This window comes from Etheostoma spectabile, chromosome 5, assembly GCF_008692095.1.
Source record: "Etheostoma spectabile isolate EspeVRDwgs_2016 chromosome 5, UIUC_Espe_1.0, whole genome shotgun sequence".
Classification (NCBI taxonomy): Eukaryota; Metazoa; Chordata; class Actinopteri; order Perciformes; family Percidae; genus Etheostoma; species Etheostoma spectabile.
In genome coordinates this window covers 15990947-16011010 of record NC_045737.1, presented here as the reverse complement: position 1 = coordinate 16011010, position 20064 = coordinate 15990947, and the positions used below count along the sequence as shown (strand labels likewise).

Sequence of the window (20064 nt, the reverse complement as noted above, 5' to 3'; positions counted from 1 at the left end):
TATTTTGTTACTCCATACAAAGTGGCATTGAAAGTTAGATAATAAGTTAGTTTCAACATGCATGGACTAATGGATTGCATATTTAATCTTCAACAAATTAGCGTTCCTAAACATCAGTGCACAGGTACTGTCTATAACGAGCCCCGTCCTGCCTCCTCAGAGAGCCTGCCTGAACACGGTGCAGCACGAGTGGTTCCGTGTGTCCAGCCAGAAGGCGGCGGTGGCCGGCATGGTGGAGGACTACCTGAGGGCTTTTGGCGCCATCTCGGAGGCCGTGCTGCGTCACGTCGTCAACATGGCCGACGGCAACGGCAACACAGCTCTACACTACAGCGTGTCGCACTCCAACTTCCAGGTGGTGAAGAAGTTGCTGGATGCAGGTCAGCATTCTTTCCCCTTCATTTGGCCGCAAAGTTTGCTTCAGTTGAGTTCAGTGCATAACATCAATTGAGTGATAAGTTGAAAGGAATCCTTGTTGCCCAGTGTTTCTAAAAAGGCCTTCCTAATCCATCAGAACCCTGGGATTATCTTTTGTTTTGCTAAAATGAAGCCAAGGTTTTTTTTTGCTCCCCTAATAACCTCATAAGACCATCAGTCCACGCCGCTCACCTCATCCTTCTTCAGCTTCTTTGCATCTTTATCTTCTTCTTTCATATATCAGGTTACTGCAGAAAGACAACAGTAACTCTGATACTTGGCATGGAGCTATTCTTCTTCTCTCTCTGTCTTTGGCAGCTCCTCACTCTATGTAGAGTGACCCATTATAGATTGTTTCAATTTACTCTGAAAAGTTATCACAACAGATACTACCAGAATCAGTGTGGCCTACTCTTCATAGTAGTAAACTGTACATCCGTACTAGTATTTTTTTGTTTTCTCTCAACAAAAGGACCTGAATGCTTCCTACTTCCCTGCCATGCAGCGCTCTCCCTGAAGGCTCAATAGACTGTGATGAGGTCCTGGCCACTCGCTGCTCTAAAAGCCTTTTGTCTCCTCGGCCTTTTGTGTCCTTGGGCTCTGTGACAGCATATCCACCCCCCCACCCCGTCTGTTCCCATTGTAGCCTTTGTGCTCCCAGGTCCTTAGACCTCTCCTTCCTTCAGTGGGCAGGACAGCCACCCTCAAACCCAGCTCGCCTCCCATCTGATGGCTCTGATGTCTTGTCTCTTTTGCAAGGATGAGTTCTTTAAATGTTCAGACAATGCATCGTGGTCCCAGAAGAAGCCGCAAGCCCGACACACGTCCTTGTACATTACTGTGTTGTTGAGTGACGGGCAGCGACATGTCAATCACAGGCAGGAGTCGTAGCATTAAAGGGTTTGAGACCACATGCACTGAGAGAGTGCTCCCTCGTGTGGCAGGGTTAGCTCAGTTGGTAGAGCAGGCGCACACATGTAGAAATTTACTCCTCGACGCAGCGGCCGCTGGTTCAACTCCGACCTGTGGTCTTTTTCTGCATGCCATTTCCCCTCTCTCCCCCCTTTTCATGTCTTCATCTGTCCTGTGAAAATAAAATAAATAAATATGTGTGTGTGTGTGTGTGTGTCAGATGTGTGTAATGTGAATCAGCAGAACAAGGCGGGATACACCCCCATCATGCTGGCCGCGCTGGCCGCAGTAGAGTCGCCCAAGGACATGCGGATTGTGGACGAGCTCTTCAGCAAGGGTGACGTTAACGCTCGAGCCAGCCAGGTCAGTGACTCGCAGCGGGGGAAGAAGTATTCAGATCCTTTACTTAAGTAAAAGTACAAATACCACATTGTAAAAGTATCCTGTTCTAATTAAAAGTCCTGCATTGAAAATGTTCCTTAAGTAAAAGTATGTAAGTATCATCAGGAAAAATGTACTTAGAGGAAAAAAAATCCTCACATTTTAGAAACTAGATACGATCCAAACAGTTCTGTGTTTAATCGCCTCATCGTGTCATCTGTACTTGTAGCCTATTTATTGTTGGGTGGTTTAAATTATAATAAAACATAGTATTTTATAAACTAGATGTGTTTTGTGTTCCAAAATCTTAATTTGTATTAGTAACTAGTAATTTAACAGATTAATGTAGTGGAGTCAAAAGTACAATATTAAAGAAGTAGAAAGTGGCATGATAAGAAAAGGCTGAAGTAAAGTACAAGTACCTCAAATTTGTACTTAAGGACCGTACTTGAGTAAATGTACGTAGTTACATTCCACCACTGGTGACTCAGGGGTCAGAAGGCAGCGGCAGGACCCCAGCACACGGCTCAGTGGACTTCAGCTGTCACTTTGCTTGTTTGAAAGCCATGATGTCCCTCTCTGATGGGCGGGCAAAGCAGAGAAAGGGGAGGAGACCTTGCTCCTTATGACCTCATAAGGGGCAAGATTCTGGATCAGCCGAACTGAGCTTTTCATTTTCTCAAAGGCAGAGCAGGATACCCAGGGCTCGGTTTACACCTATCACTGTTTCTAGTCACTGGGGGACCATAGGCAGGCTGGGGGAACTCATATTAATGTTAAAAAACCTCATAAAGTGACATTTTCATGCCATGGGACTTTTTAAGTATTTACCCTGAAGCAGGAAGAATAGTACTTTGGTGACATCAAGTGGTAAAGGAAGGTAACTACAGCATTTGTAAACTTTAGAACACTTTGGACATCATGTGTAATGATGTTTACTTGCTTATATTTACAGTAGGAGGCAGTTTTTTTTAGCTGTATTTTAAGTTGGGGTCTGTGGAGGGGAAGATTTCCAACTTCTTACTGCTGAAGTCATAAATTCATGATTTAGTCTCAAAGAGGTAGGTTTTGGGGCTGCAGCTTTAAAAATATTCTTTTCTATTTTATGAAACAATACAGTCACGTAGTTACAATATGTATCTACATTATCCTACAACAAGGCAAATAATCAAACAATTAAAATAATGTAAAACATGTAAAAACAGTGTGTAATTTGTAATTTTTTTTAAATTGGTCACTGATTTGGCAAGATGTGCATAAAGTAGAAGAAGAAGAGGTCGAACAGAGAGATTGATCATGGTATTTCGTTAAAATGTAAATTGTCAATTTTTTGCATTAATAGTTTGAACGCTCTTTTAGGCTGGTCAGACGGGGCTGATGCTGGCGGTCAGTCACGGCAGGATGGACATGGTCCGGGCGCTGCTGGCTCACGCGGCCGACGTCAACATCCAGGACGACGAGGGCTCCACGGCGCTGATGTGCGCCAGCGAGCACGGACATGTCGAGATCGTGAAACTGCTGCTGGCTCAGCCCGGCTGTGACGCCACGCTGAGCGACAGCGTGAGTAACGAACTCCCTCCCCTCTGTACTGTACTTAATCTGAGGACTTTACGTGAGTAACAAGTACGACAATTCAGAGACATAATGTACTTTTTACTCCATTACATTTATTCAATAACTTTTGTTGCTAGTTACTTTTACAAAAAACAATTCTTGCCTACAGCACACTACCACCAACTACTTAGATTTTTCATGCTAAAACATTTAATGGTTCTGGTTTTACAAATGAGAAGAATTTATGATTTTCCTTTTTTAATTTATTATATTTTAAAGTTTGAACAAAATGTGTGTGTTCATGTTGATTCTTGTCAAATATATGACTGTAGTTATGTGAACCAATACCTGTACAGCTGCTAGACATATTTATATATTAAGAAGCTGTTTTGGGGATTAACTACTAGTATTAATTATTACTTATTACATGGCTTGGTTGAATACTCATTTCTGATTGGTCAACCACAGGATTCTGCAGTCTGCTTTTTCTGTAAAACAGAACATTGCCATGGAAAGTTTTAGTCATAGAGTCCAGCAGACCATTTTTAAATCAATTAAAAATATTTCTTTTTATCAATATTTGTGCTCCTTCTCTTGCCTCAGCATGGCTGAGTCCTTGAAGTCCATGGTGTGGACTTTTGCCCCCCTTGCTGCTGTCTTTGCATGTGTGTTTTTGTTAGGTCTCTACCAAGCCCGTCTTTCCACTCTGTGTATTTTTTTATTTAAGTTTTTTATTTGGGTCTGGGACGTGTCACGTGTATGTGACAGGTTTTATTTTTCAGTTGACTGACTGTCTTTTTGTCCTTGTTGTCTTCTCTTCAGGATGAGAGTAATGCTCTGTCCATCGCTCTGGAAGCAGGACACAAGGACATTGCAGTGTTGCTTTATGCACATGTCAACTTCTCCAAAGCCCAGTCACCTGTAGGTCCTCCCCCCCCCACACCCTGTTCTTCTTATGTCATGTCTGTTTACATGTTAACTGTCACATTAACCATTTACGTTTGTATTTATATTCTAGGGGACCCCTCGACTCGGCAGAAAGACGTCACCTAGTCCCACTCGGAGGGGCATGTTTGATTAGAGGCCCCGCCTCTCCCCACAAACCCTACGCTGCTATTGGTTCACGCTGAATCATGCCTTACCCACAGCTAGAAGAGGAACTTGATCCCAAGCACCAACCAACCAATGAGATTTCTGGAAATATTTTTATTTATGTGCACACTGACGAGCCCAAAGTGCCCTTTGAATATGAATGTAACCAGCTGGTGCCTCTAGTCCCCTCAGATTCTGGCTGAAATAATCAGCAAACCAACACAGACACAAATTCAACGACTAAACGCCATTTATTAGTCCTTTTTTTTTTTTTTTGCAATTTGACATTTTTTTACTTTCAAAGCTCAATGTTGATCATTCAAGAGCACCAAAACGTTAGATTTTTTTGTTTTGTTTTTTGAACTTTTTTGTTTTTGAGCGCATCAGAGTAGACAGAGTGAGAATAATCCACCCACATGTTAGAGGAAGTATTTCCTCGATATATTGCTCACCTCGACGGCCCGGCCTGTGCGCCCAGCTCTCTGCAGTACATGTACAACTCATGTGGATGAATACATCAATGAGTAGGCGCAACCTAGACTGGAGAAATTGTACTTTTATACAAATCATTTGTATCTATTTAAAAAGAATCACAGTATTTTGAATATTTCCTATTACTACATAACAACCCATGAAGTTATATATTTATCAAAGTATAGTTTTTAATGCAGATATATGTATTTCATTGTACATACGGTGGTCATTAGTTTAGTTATTCTCCTTTTTGTGTCAAGTTATTTTCTGTCTCATCATGTGTAATATAAGCTGTCCTCCTCCTAGTGTTCTTCTAGGTACTGACTTTCATCTCCGAATGAGAATTGAAGTGCCTGGGATGCCATATAACAATAAAAATCAATTAAAGAATATAGATCAGTGTCTTGTCGTCATTGTTGACCCACAATTCTTAGGTAAGTAAATCTGTTATATTCACACATTTAAGGAAATGAAAGTGCAGTACGGATCATTCTTCTCTTACCACAGCCTGTTGGAAAACCTTTAGTTTCTTTAGGTTTTTATCTTACATTTTCAGACTGTTCTGGGTTTCTACATGGTTCTTTGTACCTGTTTAGCAGAAGAATAGAAGCTATTGAATACTTTTCACTCCAAACGTATTTTATTTCTAGACAAAGACAGCAACATCTTTTATATCCAACATTTAGCAAAGTGCTCTAAAAACTGCACACTACCACAAAATAAAATGCTGGATGCATAGAAAACCAGTTCATTTTTTTATTTTTATTACATTAAACACAACTCAGATGAGTAATATATGACATGCCCACTTAATCTTAAGTGATGATCAGAAACGATGAAATACAAAATGCAACATTTCATCAACATGCATAAACACATGTGTAAAACAAATGCCTAAAACACAAATGTGAAGCTAAAGAAGACAAAGAGACTCAAGTCATAAATCAAAGCAGAATGAAACAAAATCAATATCTTGACCTTTTGTTAATTTAAAAAAAGAATAAAATGGTGACAACCTCCTCTTTTTGGCACAACTTTAGTTACTAGTTACTTCACAGATTCAGATGAATAAAACAGATTAAGATCATCCCCGGGTGGGAATTCATAAACTACCCAGCAGTATATAAAGTAGTTTAAATTACTACCACCTTTACCAGCTGTAACATTAGTGATGACCACATTAATGCATCAATAATTATTACCCAATAATATAATGTAAATGATTCTGAAATGGGTCATTCTGTGTAATGAGTATTTACGCCATAGTTACGCCATAACGGTTTTGTCAGGAAAATCATGATCGCTGGTTAAACTATCATTTTTTAGTGAGACATTGAGGATTTGAAAGCCATCACTAAAGAAATGTCACATTCATTCTTTGATCAATGCTGAATGAACAAACCCTTGGTTGCTCCATTAAAAATACTCCAGTGTTTTACTGCTACATCCATATTTTGTCTTGTATGACCAGACAGTCAATTTACAGTCAACACAAAACACATTTATGAGAAAAAGTAAATATGAATTTGAGTAATTTGCAAAGGACTGAAGGTAGAAACAGCAGACTGGCTCCTCTGTATTTTGGCGAAATGAAGGGTTTTCTCCAACAAGAACAGGAGTCTAGTTTTGTTGTTATTTGGGTTTAGAGAGTAAGTTTCCGACAATTGAATGAGTCTGGTTATTGGAGCTGGCTGTTTTCTGACTGGAGGGCTTCCTGAGAGGATGGAAAGAGCAACAAAAGTAAATTAAGGGGAAACATTTCTATTAAAGAGCATATTTCCAACACAATAAACAGAATCATCTACAATTATAGTGACATCTATTCTGGCAAAATGTGTGAAAATTCAAACTGTTTTTGCATTGAAGTCCGTTAATATCAAAAGTATAGCCTCTATCAAATTAAAATGAGGTGAACGATAGTAATAGTGATATGTGATAGGATATATCTGAGATGGAAAATAATCACTATTACTATCATGACACCAGGTCAAAATTGTTTCCTCCAGAGCCCCTTATCAGTCAGCACTATAATTTTCTGTTTCTACATTCAGTTGTCAACAGGGCTAACAAAGGAAACTGAAGTAGGTGTATGTCGAGACCCGAACAAACCTGTGCAGAGGTACGTGGGTGGTGCTGGACACAGCTGCTCCCATCCTGGAGAGTTTGTGTTTGAGTGCGGGACGGGGCACGAGGCCTAGGTCACCCGGCCTGTAGCGGGCCAGCTCGAACTGAAAACTCAAAGCTGGATTCAGGGTCACATCTCTGTAAGGACAGAAGGAACAGGATGATGGTAACAAAGCAGCAACAACTCGGAACAGAACTATAATGTTGTGATGATTGGTCTCATTGGCAATATCTGAGACTTTTATTTAGTTGTTGTGACTGTGATAAGTGGATACACCCATACATTCTAAAGTTGACAAATAATATTTTCTACTATAATAACTGGCCTTAAAAATAAAAATCTGCCTGCCTCTATGTGAATTTAACATAAGGGTGTGCTTTCAAATGCCCCTGTATTTTAAGGAAGAACATTCATTTATTTACGATACATTATTCATTCAAGAAGAAAATTGGTGTCCTTAAAGGTTGGATTTTTCTTTCTTTTTTTTTGAATTAAGGCATTATGGTCAATTTCCAAAGATGATTTTTTTTCTTTTTTTATAATTCACTTATGCTAAGAGCACTGTATATGTAGTTAACAGATACTTTCGATGACCTGACTGCTGCAGGGTCCGAGGTCTGCTGCTCATCCAGCTTGTCTTTCTCAGCGGTGGTGTTGGTGGGTGTGGGCCGGTCCAAGACCACCAGCAGCTTCTCCATCAGCTGCTTCCACTGGACAACAGAGTCCCCCTCCGAGACGTGGTCTGTGGGAGCATCCTGCATGGAACGGAGCCAAGAACACAGGCTTAAATCGTAAAAACATTTCAAAGAGGCTGAACCAATCCCATCGCATTAGTAGGCTACTTAATACCCTCGCTTTGCCGTTGTAATACACAATTTAAATTTGCAGCAGCAACTTCACACTTAAAGTTATTTCATATAGCTCTCTGTTACATACAACAAAAGTAAGGTTGTTATTCCCAAATCTATTTTGTGTAATTTGGGTTTAATATTTCTAACACTTGTACTATCTAATCATCTCAGTTAGCTTAGCGGTAGAAATGCTTGAGTGTATTCCTTAGCAATTCAGCTGGTTTGATGAAATGGATCATGTTGTGTAGATTGATCATATGATCATAGGGTTTAGAACGCATGTGTTGTACAGAAGTAAGTGAAGTTGCAGTAGGGAATTAGGGAAGTTATTTTACTTAATAAAGTTATTTACTTAAGGACGAGTCCGCTAGGCTAACTAGCCAACCTGATAAGATGATAAGAATCTTAAAAAACAATTTTTACATAACAGCTAACTAACGATGTTGCCAAAAAACACAGATCTTTATTAATGAGATAAAAGGATTACAACTTTTTTGACCGATAAATAAGGTGTAAGATGTATATCTATTTCAGACTAATTTTTGTTAACCTCTTTTCTGCGACAGAAAAATAAAATAAAATTCTGCCGATGGGCTGAGATAACAGACAACCTTCCCTTGAGTTTAGATGTTCCTGATTCTTTTCTTTTTTTTACCATCAGGGCTTGTCTGAGAGTGATGGCTGCCTCCTGCATGATGCTCTTCATCCTGCTCCTCCTCTTCCTCTCCTGCTGTAGCTCTGCCTCCTGCCCGCTCACCTTGGCTCTGTTTTCACTGCACTGCTCGGACAGCGAGGTCCGGTCCTGTCTGAAGACACAACACAAACAGTGGGTAACTCACCCATTTTTATTTTGATTTGTCCAGAAACCTTTATTTCGGAACTTTGCAAATGTTTCCTGTCTGTAAATCCTATTGAGACATTATTGTGAATTGCTCTTAACATTTAAATTAATTGGACCTTGAATAAAGAATGAGTCAGTGGTATGTTGACAGTAAAGACGGAGTAAACTTTGACCTGAGTGCCTCCATCTCAGCCAGGACTCCTGTGTGTTTGGTCTGAAGCTGCTCGAGTTCTCGCTTACAGTCTTTCAGCTCCGCTTGCAGCTGCTGACACTTTTCTGTAAGCTGCTCCACCACCTGATAGAGCAAAGATGAAGTACATAGTATAGAAGTATACATCGATTCTAAAGCTACACCACCCACAGGATCTGATCCCCCATTGGTTCCAAATGATGAAAAGATGGGTATCTGTTACTCTTACCTTCTTGCGGATACAGCTCTTGCGGGACATCTCGCTGAGCATTTTCTCCAGGATATCCACATCCACACTGAGCCGACTCTTACGGTCCCGCAGGGCAGAGTTCTCCTCCATCAGGACACGTGTCTGCTCTGACAGCTGGCTGATCTGAGCCTTGACCTCCGAGTTCTCCTGAAGAGCCAACCTGGTTGTCTCTGGAAGCTTCTGGTCCACCAGGTGCTGTACCTCTGCCGCCATGGCCGCCACATGGCTCTCCATCTCCTTCTCTAACCTTTGGGGTAAATAATGTAGGCAAATCATATTTAACGATACTAAAGGCTTGCAAAGATTGTTAGACATTTGTTTATTTTTTATGTGACTACCTTATAACCCTGTACAAAAACAGCTTTTTACCTTTCAATCAAAAAAAAAATAAAGAAAGGCCTGGAATTTTATGCTAACACAGTTAGGTCATATGGTTTAAATGTTTTCATTGCAAGGATAGGCTATCATTGTAGTCTATAATTGCATTGCAATGCTGTCACAAAATCAGCAGTCATAACCTCGTCTTTTCCAGCAGTGCTTTCATCTCCAGGCTGTGGATAGCAGCTTTGTGTTCCTCGTTCTGATTGGCCAACTGCTTCTCCAGAGACTCCATGTTGGACGTCAGCTGCTCCTTCTGCTTCTGGAACTCCTCCAGATTAGCCAGCCTCATCACTTGGAGCATGAGAGAAGAGTTAGAAGTTCACTCACTAAGGTTTAACTCAACCAATGAGTTTGTTCCTGCATCCAGTGTGTGTTAAATGCAGTGTACAGGCTGCTAAACTGTTCAGCCACCTATCCTCTTTCTTGCCATGGTGAGTGAACTTATAATGTGTTGATATTACAGGTCCAATGAGGTGAAAATAGAAACAGTTAATACCAATGTATTGCTAGGTAATGCTATCATTGTACTTATTATATTACCTATGTAATGATGTCTAGAGTGAACTGGGTAGAAATACATTGTCGGTCCTTGATTCATCTCACACTCGGATGTCTATAAATAAAAAATATTCTGTTTTTAATAGTTTTTTGTTGGATGTGTGAATTAGACTGTGAGTGTGCCAAACAATTGTTTACATGTCATGTGCTGTAGGATATTTTTGAATGGCATTTTTAATTTCCAAGAGGGTGGAAGACGTGACAATTTCATGCTGTGAGAAAAACAAGGTTCTTGTACCACCAGTATTATTTTCTCAATTACATAATTATGTCTCAGTTTTATGTGGGAAACATCAAATAAGAGAGAAGAAAGAAGAAGAACCCATCTTCATTATGCTACAACTCGACCCTGCTTTAACCTACAGAGATATTCAGTCTTACCGAGTGTGGTGTTTTCTGCGTTGAGTTCTTCAATCCGGTCTTGAAGCTCTTGCCTCAGCAGACTGTGCTGCAACTGCAGAGAGTCTCTGTCATTATCGGCAGCCTGCCGCTGACTCTCCAGAAGCTCTGTCAGCTCATCCACCTCGTCCTCCTTTTTTATCAGGGAGCGTTTCAGGTACTCAACAATGTCCTTTTTCTCCTTCTCCAGTGCACTGTACTGAAAGTTTAAGTCATTCTTCTGCCTCTCTAGTTGATCACATTTCGGCTGATATCTGGAGGAAGAGGATCATACAGGCCCAACGGTTAAGGACAAAATCTTTAATGGTTCTTGCAGTGGAAAGTAACTAAGCGCATGTAGTCAGGTACTTTACTTACGCACAAACAATTTGGAAGTACTTGTACTTTTACAGTACAAGTATTTTCTGCTATACTTCTATTCCATCACATTATAAAGGCAAATACTGCATGCATTATTACTTTGCAGATTCAGATTAATAATACAATATATAAGCAATAAATGCCTTAAGATATAATATTATGAAATAAGATACAACTTCAATGGTCCCCTTTAGGGTAATTCATAAGCTAGAACATAAAGTATATAAAGTAGTTTTAACAGGCCCCACCAGTACCGGCTGCAACATTTCAGTGATGACTGCTTCAATAATTACAATCCACTAATTTATTAAACATTATCCTGTAATGGGCCTTCTGCACAATAAGTACTATTATTTTAGTACTTTAAGTATATTTTGGTGTAAATACTTTTGTACATGTACTCAGGTAAAAGTCTGATTGCACAACTTGTGCAAGATGTGATTACTTCTTCTACCTCTGGATTCTTGTAGTACATACTGTACATGTAAAGTAGGGTGATGTGTATTTGCTTCAGGATCTCTGGCAGATTGTATGCCATACTGTACATCACCTTGCTTCCTCTCATAGAGCTGTGATGGTTGCATGCTGTGCTGTGAAGATGTTTTTTTATATTGCAATTATTTGGCTGCTGCTTTTGTCCAAAGGGACTTAAGAAAGTGCACTTAGCCTCAGTGCGAACACCAGGTGTCATCAGAAACTGTAACAGAAACTGTACAGTTTCTGATGAGCTGCTCATGCTCTTAAGGAGCTCCCTGTCACCTCCCTCTGCTCCAGTCGAAGACATGTTGCTGTCGCCCTGCTCGACAGTCAAAGAGCTGCAGGTGTTCGACAGGAGAGGAGGAACAAAATGGTAATTAAGTAGCCATAGTCCTGCCCTAAGATTAACACTATATAATTGCACTTCAATTATCATTATAACTGAACAGTACAGTACAGTCTCATACAAATGAGACTGTACAAGCTCTACACTTTGTTCTACATGTATAATTTGTGTTTCTATATGTTTTACAGCAACTTTTCCTGACAACCCTCTGCGGTTGTACCAGAGGTGATGCCATCCACCGCATGCTACGGCGAGTGGCAACGAATGACGTGCTGACACAGTACAGCCTGCTGGGAAGAAAGACAAAGAAGTCCTTCCAGGACCTGGCTGTATGCAGGGTTATACCAGGCAGGTATTATTTTATAGTCAGTATTATGCTTAGCTTGGCTGACAAGAGGTTTTAATTTGATTTATAACTTTGCTTCATTTTGACTTCTACTCTAGCGGCCTGCCAGAAAAACCTCCCTGCGCTGACTGCTGCAGACACGGAGGACTTGATTGGGTTTGCCCCACACAGTCGGTAAATTCTGCGTTCATAGTAATCAAAGTGTGAATGTGATAACTATCAATATTTGTAATCACAAAAAACAGGGTTGTTAGGTAATTTGTCTTGCTTTTGTCAACGTGTTCATTGTTAGTATGACATATCAAACTTGTTTCTTTCTTTTTAGGCCAGCTGAGAAGGAGTCAAACCATAGAGCTCTATTTTATTTATTTTTTTACTTTTTTTTATTAAAGCGATTTACTTTTGCAACTTTGGCCATTCACCTACACATTACATACTTCATCATATCACTATGCATCTTGCACTACATTTGCACTACATTTGCACTTTACATCCTTTTATCTTTTTTGTGTTTTGTTTATTGTTGGTATATTAAAGTTTGAAATCCCATCAAGTTTGTCATCATTAGTATATATATATATATATGTGTGTGTGTGTGTGTGTATGTGTGTGTATACTAATGATTTGGGTATTAAAGTTTGTTTTAAAGGTAAGGGGAATGTAAAAAATAACGTTAGGGGAACGTTCTCTAAAGATTGCAATGTTAGAGGAATGTTAGGGGAACGTTCTCTAAAGGTTGTAACGTAAGGGGAACGTTCTCTAAAGGGTGTAACGTAAGGGGAACGTTCTGAGAACGTTCGATGTAACCAAAAACGAACGTTCCCTGAACGTTCTGGGAACCAAAAATTGTTATTAGCAATAACACAGTGTAGAAATACTTAAGTAAAGTGACAAGTAAAAGTAAAGCTTTAAATGCAAACACATGGCGTGTTTGTATGATGTACTACTATAGCTGTTTAATAAATGGAGTGCAGTAGAGTAAAAAGTAAAATATTTCCCTCTGAAATGTTAGTGGAGTAGAAGTGTAAAGTTGGAGAAATAGAATTGCTGAAGTACCTCCATTTTTTATTATTTTAGCACAGCACTTGAATAAATTTGAATAAAAAAGTACTAGTAGCTTTCCACCATCGCTATGCATCTGCAATATTGGCGTATAACGTTACACTTTTAAAGTAGCTAGCTAGCTAAATATAAGTGATCACATAACTTAACGTGTTAGCAACAAATGACTAATATATCATGCGTTAACGTTAGCTACAACATCAACTGTGCCCTGAAGAGATTTTTTTAAATCCAAGTTTGAAAAAAAGATTAACAAAAATATCCACTACAATACATTTATACATTACATCATTTACACATATGCCCATAAAAGTAACTTTAAAGTAACTTAGTTAGCCAGTCTCGTGCGATTAGGGTTTAAACGGAAGTAGCGTTAGCATTATTTCCCGAAATAGAAGCACTTATTGTAAAAGCCTCACCTCTCCAACTGCTCGTTCAAATATCGTATTTGAGTCAGATATAAATCCCTCTCTTTGTCGTCTGACCCGGTTTTATCTGCGGAGGCTGCAGAACTTTCCTTTTTCGATGTTTTCTTGGCTTCATCTTGTTTGTCGCCGCTTTTCTTATCCTTCTTTTTGGGCATTGTGTCAGAGAAAGTTGGCCAAAGCCAAGCAACTCATGTCAAGCAACTAAACTACGCTGTTGCTAGGCAATGCTGCCTTCAGGGACTCCTCGAAAACTCCTTCACGTGGGTATTGGAAAAGAGGTTTAACGTCATCATGCGATTAATTGGGCATTTATCAATTATTTTCAATGCGCAAATACGTATTACAGTATTAAAGGTATGGTGTTAAATGTAATGTATATATACATACATTATAAATATACCGTATACACACACACGCGCGCGTATTTTAAACCTATGGGTGGTATTTATATCTATGGGTGGTTTTGACCAGATTATAAAAGATTAATTTGCTTTGGTTACGTTGTTGTTACAATTCTAATTTTCTCTTTTTTTTGAGCTAACCATCACCACATTTGGCCAAAACAGATTGAAAAATTAGATTTTGAAAAAGAGTCATTGATAAATGCTGAGATTATTTTGGGGCGATATTTTGCACAGAACAGATGAAGACATGAAAGCAGAGAGAGAGGAGGAATGACATGCAGCAAAGGTGTTAGCGGAGTAAACCTCTGTATATGTGCACCTGCTCTACCAACTGAGCTAACCCAGCCATGCTGACAAGCAATGATAATATAAAAAATGATAATAACTTTATTTATAGAGCACCTTTCAAAACAGAGTGCTTTGCAATAAAAACACATACAAGATAATACATAGTACAAAATTACACACAAAGACAAATGTTTTATACGCTTCAATTTAAAGGCTCGTTGGTAACCTAGTTGGTATCGGGTTTGTGTATTGAAAGTATGGAAAAGAAATAGATAATTAACCTTTTTTTTGCTCAAAACAGGCAATTTAACAATCTCCTAAAGCAGTACATCTGTCACTAGCACACATAGGCTAAAATCCTTGTGCGATAGAAAACTCAGATTTGACAGATAGTCTAGCTGTCTCAATTTACCATGCAGAGATGTGAGGAGCAGTCAACCATAGTCCTCATTAAACCACTGAAGTTTAAATTTCCAGAATTCGGAATTTCCTGCGGCACCGGAGCAATCCCGGAAGTGGGACGTCAAGGATAATAGAATACCTGGCCATGACCTTTGGCCCCCTGATGATTTCCAACTCCGTGGTTAACTTAGGTGGTGTGAGTCAGTAATGCAGAAGTGCACACACTAAAAAAAATGCTACAGCTCTGCTGTTTCCACACTTTTCCTTCATGTAATTATACGTCAGCTGCCCAACTTTTCATTTGGTACACACTGGCTTCTCTGCTGTTACTGGGTAGCTCTGCCATCAGTCATAGTAGAAAGGTTATGTGTTTAATCACAGACTCCATTACTGTGTATATTCTACAATTTGTATCATAAGCTAGATGCAATTAAACTCAGTGTTACCTCACAGCACACCTTAGCCAATGAAGTGTAGCAGTTATTAATTCAGCACTGTGTAACTGCTTTCTTTTTAAGTTGTAACTTTTCATCCCCTCTTTATTTGGCTGCAGGGATTTTAATTGGGTCCCTTTGTGTGTTTCACCTCACTTCACTCCCTGCCCATAAATCCACTTGGCTGACTAAGTGACCAGTGTGGAGGTTAATTCAGTTTAAGCTCAGTCAAGCCTTGTAATTTAATAAGAGAGTATTAATTCACCATGTAGCATAACGAAAAAAAGAAAGCTACAGTAAATATATGTTAGTAGGACTCAGATATTACAGCAAATCTACAACCACAGGTGGGATACCACAAGGCTATCACAGGCTATTATAAATTTAGTACCATAGACACAAGAAAACAAGGAAACAGAAACAGCTTTGATTGTCAATCCACCGAAAGTTGGCTACATGTAGGCTGAATGGTAAAGTGGGACAATGGCTAAAGTGGGCCAGTTAAGCTTCTTTGTTTTCATCTGTCCTTGTTCCTAGACTTTCATTACTAAAAATCAACACTCATCTTATTATTACAAGTATGAGATTGAACAAAATTAGGTTATGTGGCTATGACAACACTTCCAGGGGCGAGGCACACCATATTCATACAACCCACCAGTGATCGGGATGGAAAGTTCAATGGCATAGAGTTCTGAGGTGAATAATGTTAAAGTTATAAAAAAACTACTCCCCATGAAATATAATAATGGGGAATTATAATTTTAAATCAAATTACATCCATACCAGCCTTCTTTTTTTTTTAATTTCATGCAATTTTGACACTGTCCCATGCAGGGACTGTGTGTTACTGGGATAGACATTTAAGCCATAGCGATGAAAATGATGCCAAGAAGTAGCTGCACCCATATTTCCAAAAATTAAATGTTTATTATTCTTTTTGTTGTTAACCATACTTTTATGGGTTACTATTGTGTACCCAGTTCATTCATTCAGCAAAAATTAAACGGGTTTTAAGTGTTGCCAAAAAACTTTGCCAATAAAGGTGGCCCAGTTTGACTATAGCACCTGGAAAAATGTGGTGTTGGGTCGGTGTTTGTTGGTGGAAGAGTCGTCCGTCCTTTGTTTAATGCTTCTTTCTTGTTTCTGTATAATATAATAGAGCTCTTAGGCTATTTAGAATAGTATCATATGAGGGGCTAAGACATTTTGATCATAATTAAAAATTACGCAGAAGGTACATTTCCAGAAAGTGTCCCACTTTACCACTATTCACCCTATTTGGCCATGTTATTGCGCCCTTGGCTTGGAGCAGTTATGGGGGACCGGTGCCTTTCTCAAGAGCACCTCAGCAGTGCACAGGAGTCAAACTGGCACTCTACAACTCCCAGTCTACACTCCATACTTGGTTGGTATGGGACTTTAACCAGCCGCCCACAGAAAGGGCAACAGGAGTTGAGATTAAGTTAATTTATCATATATGATAATCAGAGATTATTGTACAATTTGCAAGCAAATTAGCAAATTGTTTACAACCTTTCAACCATAATCAACCGACATATTATGATGTAATGTTAGAATTTAAAAATTGTATTGACACTTGTGTGTAAATACAAAAATTCAAGCTACACAACAGCAGGCTATGTAAAGTTGTTAACCATCTGCAGTTTCAAAGTGATGATAACTTTGAAGCACCATAATGCATTATAATCCAATCACATAATATAGGCAGTTTTGCCTATGGTTTGTGGAAGACAGCTGCACAGAGTTGACTTGTTGCAGTAATACAATTTTTAAATGAAATAAATGTAGAAGAAAAAAAAAAGAAGAAAAAAAAAGTCGGTGCGTGCAGAACTGTCCTGCCAGCTTTCTCCCCCGCTTCCAGCTTGATCCTCCCACAAGTCACAGCAGCAGGGCGGGGAGGGACGGTGACCTTATAGCCTCTATCGTGGCACCAGTGCAGGGCTTTAACCAGCCGAACCTGCAGGGACAAGCTTAATAGTTGTGTGACTTTTGTTGTTCTTGGTTAGATTAGCAGTTGCTTGTTGAGGTTTTATTACCCCAGCAGCCATGAGTAAGGACAAGCAGAGCAAGCAGGTGCCGGAGTGCACCGGACCTCTGTCCCCATCCAAAGGCCAGAAACCCCCGAGAATGCCCAAGTGCTCCCGGTGTAGGAACCATGGCTACGTATCTCCTCTAAAGGGACACAAACGCTTCTGCAACTGGAGAGACTGTCAGTGTCCCAAATGCAAACTGATAGCCGAGAGGCAAAGAGTCATGGCGGCCCAGGTAACCGTTATTTTTTAATTTATTCTTTTTTAACTGGTTAGCTAGCGCGCGGCTAACGTTAGCTCGAGCTGAGCTGAAAAGCTTTTAAACATCAAGATTTGGCTATCAAACAAATTGTTCCTTCGGTGTGAAACAGGAAATATAACAACGTAATTGTTTGTAAACTATTTTAATTCAATGTTTGTATACTTTTCAACCCGTGTGGCTGTGTTTGTAGTTTGTTTTTCTTAATTTTAATTTATGTAACGTTAGCTACCGACATGTCAAAGGTCAACCTAATTAGCGTGAACGTTATAACGGCCGATAGAGAACTTTATTAGTTAATGTGTGTTTTAGGTATATTTCATGAGTATTGTTACACCTGTTGCTTACAGCAGACAGTTACTACATATATTTTAAGTGATGGTTAGGCTACAATATAGAGCAGCTACTGTGTGTTGTGGTAAAATACTTTGTAACTTTTTACTGGTAAATTGAAATAACGTTAACTGTTTTTGAAACCGCCATTGTTACAATACAATTAATAGTCTAAACCCCAAATAGATTTATTTTGCAATGATGTAAAATAGATACATACAGATATGCTCAAATTTAATAAACTGGTTTCAGAAAATGTGTGGAAATTCGGTTTGAAAAGTGAACTAATCAAAATATTTCCTGATAATTTTTGTCATGCACTTATTTAGTAATAGTTTCAGCTCTAGACCTAACTTTAACCATAAGTACATATGTGCCTGAATCTTGTTTTGTTATGTTCTTTTTAGTTGTGCATTGTTATTATCTTCCAAAGCTATATAAATTCAATATATTATTATTATTATTAATTATTATTATGATTATTATACAGTGATAGCATAGCGGTAATAAGCTGTACATTGGTATTGCAAGTACAGCACAACCTGTGTATTGGTGTCTTAGTATGGTTGCACTCATAATATATACTAATAATTTAATTTTAAAAAATATAACTACTTAATTTTCATGTGCAGTAATTACATAGTATGAATATGGCATCTGTCATATCCATTTAATACACATGGCTTTGTTTTTTAAGTTAGAAAACAATAAAAAACATAATGAACTATAACACATAGTCAGCATAGTAGTAAACCAAGGGGGAAAGTTATTATGTTGGTGCATTATATTTGCGTTACTCAGTCAGTAGATATGGTAAGGGTAATGTTTTGTTTTTGTTTCCTTTCCTCCCCTCCAGGTTGCCCTGAGACGGCAACAGGCTCAGGAGGAGGAGCTTGGGATTTGTAGTCCGGTGGCTCTCACTGGCCCTGAGGTGATGGTGAAAAATGAAGCTGGAGCGGACTGCTTGTTCTCTTTGGAGGGACGATCTCCAACACCAACCAGTACCTCTACTTCTTCTCATGCTGTCACAGGTGAAGTATTTCCAACTGTTATGCACCTAATGTCCTGCCTCTCATGTGTGACACACTACTAATGTAACTGACAGCCGGTTATATTGCTTGGGTCCGTTTCAGGAAGGAGGTTTAACAAATTCTGATTATAACCTGGATCTCTGAGTTGATTTACCCTGCGATGGGAAACTCTTTCAGAACAGCTGATTCGAGTTGGTTCAATCAACTCGGAATAGGTGCACTCAGAGTTAAGCGCATGCACCACCACAATAAAAAGGCAGCACGAATGGAGCCATGATACTATGATTCACCATGGTAACAACCACAAAAAAACTGGTCGGCAGAAATACTCATGCGCACATACAGCCAGTTTGAACATGTATTTAGTGGAAAAAAAGCAATACAGCAGTTGCTGTAAAATAGCGAGAATTGGAGTGGGATACAATTGCTGCTTGAGTCAATGCGTTAGTTCTAATATAGTGTATTAACTTCATATTTAATCACAGGTAACCTATACCATTGCTGGTGAAAACTGGAACTGGACTATAATTTTTTTAAGGTGCAATCCTGCGGGCAAAAAAGTAAACTACTACTAATCCCATTCTGAGATTGCAGCATTGCAGTCATTAACAGAATTATGGTTTACAGTAATGTATTTCTTTTCAATGTCTCTTACTGGTTTGTGTCCAGAGAACTCTACACAAACGTTTAAAAAACGTTTCAGAGCAAATCAAATTCTTCTGATGGCGCTTTGCTATACAGTGGCTTTAGTAAAATGCTCCGCATCAACAATGTTGTAAAGAAAACTGTAGTTGGCAAAAAAACGTAATGCGACACAAAGAATCTGCTAGGATATAGAGCATGTCCTCGATGGGTGACATTAGTGATATGAGGATGGATAAGGTTATGTAGGCTACATAACTGATAGACTTGGAAGAAAAACAATACTGCTCAAATAGGTAGTTATCTGGAAATGAAACTACATCTACTGTATATATTCAGGGCCTCAATATCATCTCCCGACGTATGTTTACTCCCTGCAAAGTAATACAGTTTCTTCATCAACGGGTTTGTCAACAAAAGGAAATGCCATGTTCAGAACAAGAACCTTTTCTAATCTGCCTAACAATTAAAAAACCAAACCTGTTTTTATTCATGCAGATAACAAACTGCGCTAAAATGTGCCTGATACAGTCTGAATGAATGAATGAGGAAATGAAAGAGCGCTGTGTCGGAGGGAGGAGACTGAGAGAAACTCAAGGTTTATTGAAGAAAACCTGATCCCGACCAGTTTAGGTTCACAGACTCAGTTACCATAGTAACTGACTCTGAGGTTTAATTACCTCTCATTCTGAAACGGGCTCGAGCTACCCCTCTCTCTCAGCTTTGATTACCCTCCCTTTCTGAAACAGAAAACCCAGAGTTTCCCTCATCTC

General features: G+C 39.2%; 3 protein-coding genes across 10 annotated transcripts in view; 2 read left to right on the top strand and 1 right to left on the bottom strand.

Annotated features, from left to right (window-relative positions):
• The window catches only part of kank1a (KN motif and ankyrin repeat domains 1a), a 52721-nt gene extending 47499 nt beyond the window's left edge, over positions 1–5222 (top strand). For all 7 annotated transcript variants that reach the window (XM_032514999.1, XM_032515004.1, XM_032515001.1 and 4 more), the window contains 5 exons: positions 161–380; positions 1550–1692; positions 3070–3270; positions 4087–4185; positions 4283–5222. In XM_032514999.1, the coding sequence (XP_032370890.1) occupies positions 161–380; positions 1550–1692; positions 3070–3270; positions 4087–4185; positions 4283–4345 (726 nt within the window). In that variant the 3' untranslated portion in view covers positions 4346–5222. The remainder of the gene's footprint in view (positions 1–160; positions 381–1549; positions 1693–3069; positions 3271–4086; positions 4186–4282) is intronic.
• dmrt1 (doublesex and mab-3 related transcription factor 1) overlaps positions 3389–20064 on the top strand; it is a 41129-nt gene continuing 24453 nt past the window's right edge. Inside the window, exons 1-3 of one of the 2 annotated variants that reach the window (XM_032515012.1) lie at positions 3389–3400; positions 16975–17261; positions 18475–18649. In XM_032515012.1, the coding sequence (XP_032370903.1) occupies positions 17043–17261; positions 18475–18649 (394 nt within the window). In that variant the 5' untranslated portion in view covers positions 3389–3400; positions 16975–17042. Of the gene's footprint in view, positions 3401–16856; positions 17262–18474; positions 18650–20064 lie in introns of those variants that run through there. The other variant, XM_032515013.1, reaches the window with a different exon arrangement.
• Positions 4615–13689, bottom strand: LOC116688864 (cilia- and flagella-associated protein 157). The gene is made up of 9 exons (XM_032515007.1): positions 13436–13689; positions 10408–10679; positions 9606–9759; positions 9067–9334; positions 8821–8942; positions 8462–8612; positions 7550–7710; positions 6940–7092; positions 4615–6544 (listed from the first exon to the last, which is right to left on the bottom strand). Exons 1-9 carry the CDS (start codon positions 13597–13599, stop codon positions 6463–6465), a joined length of 1527 nt encoding a protein of 508 aa, XP_032370898.1. The 5' UTR covers positions 13600–13689; the 3' UTR covers positions 4615–6462.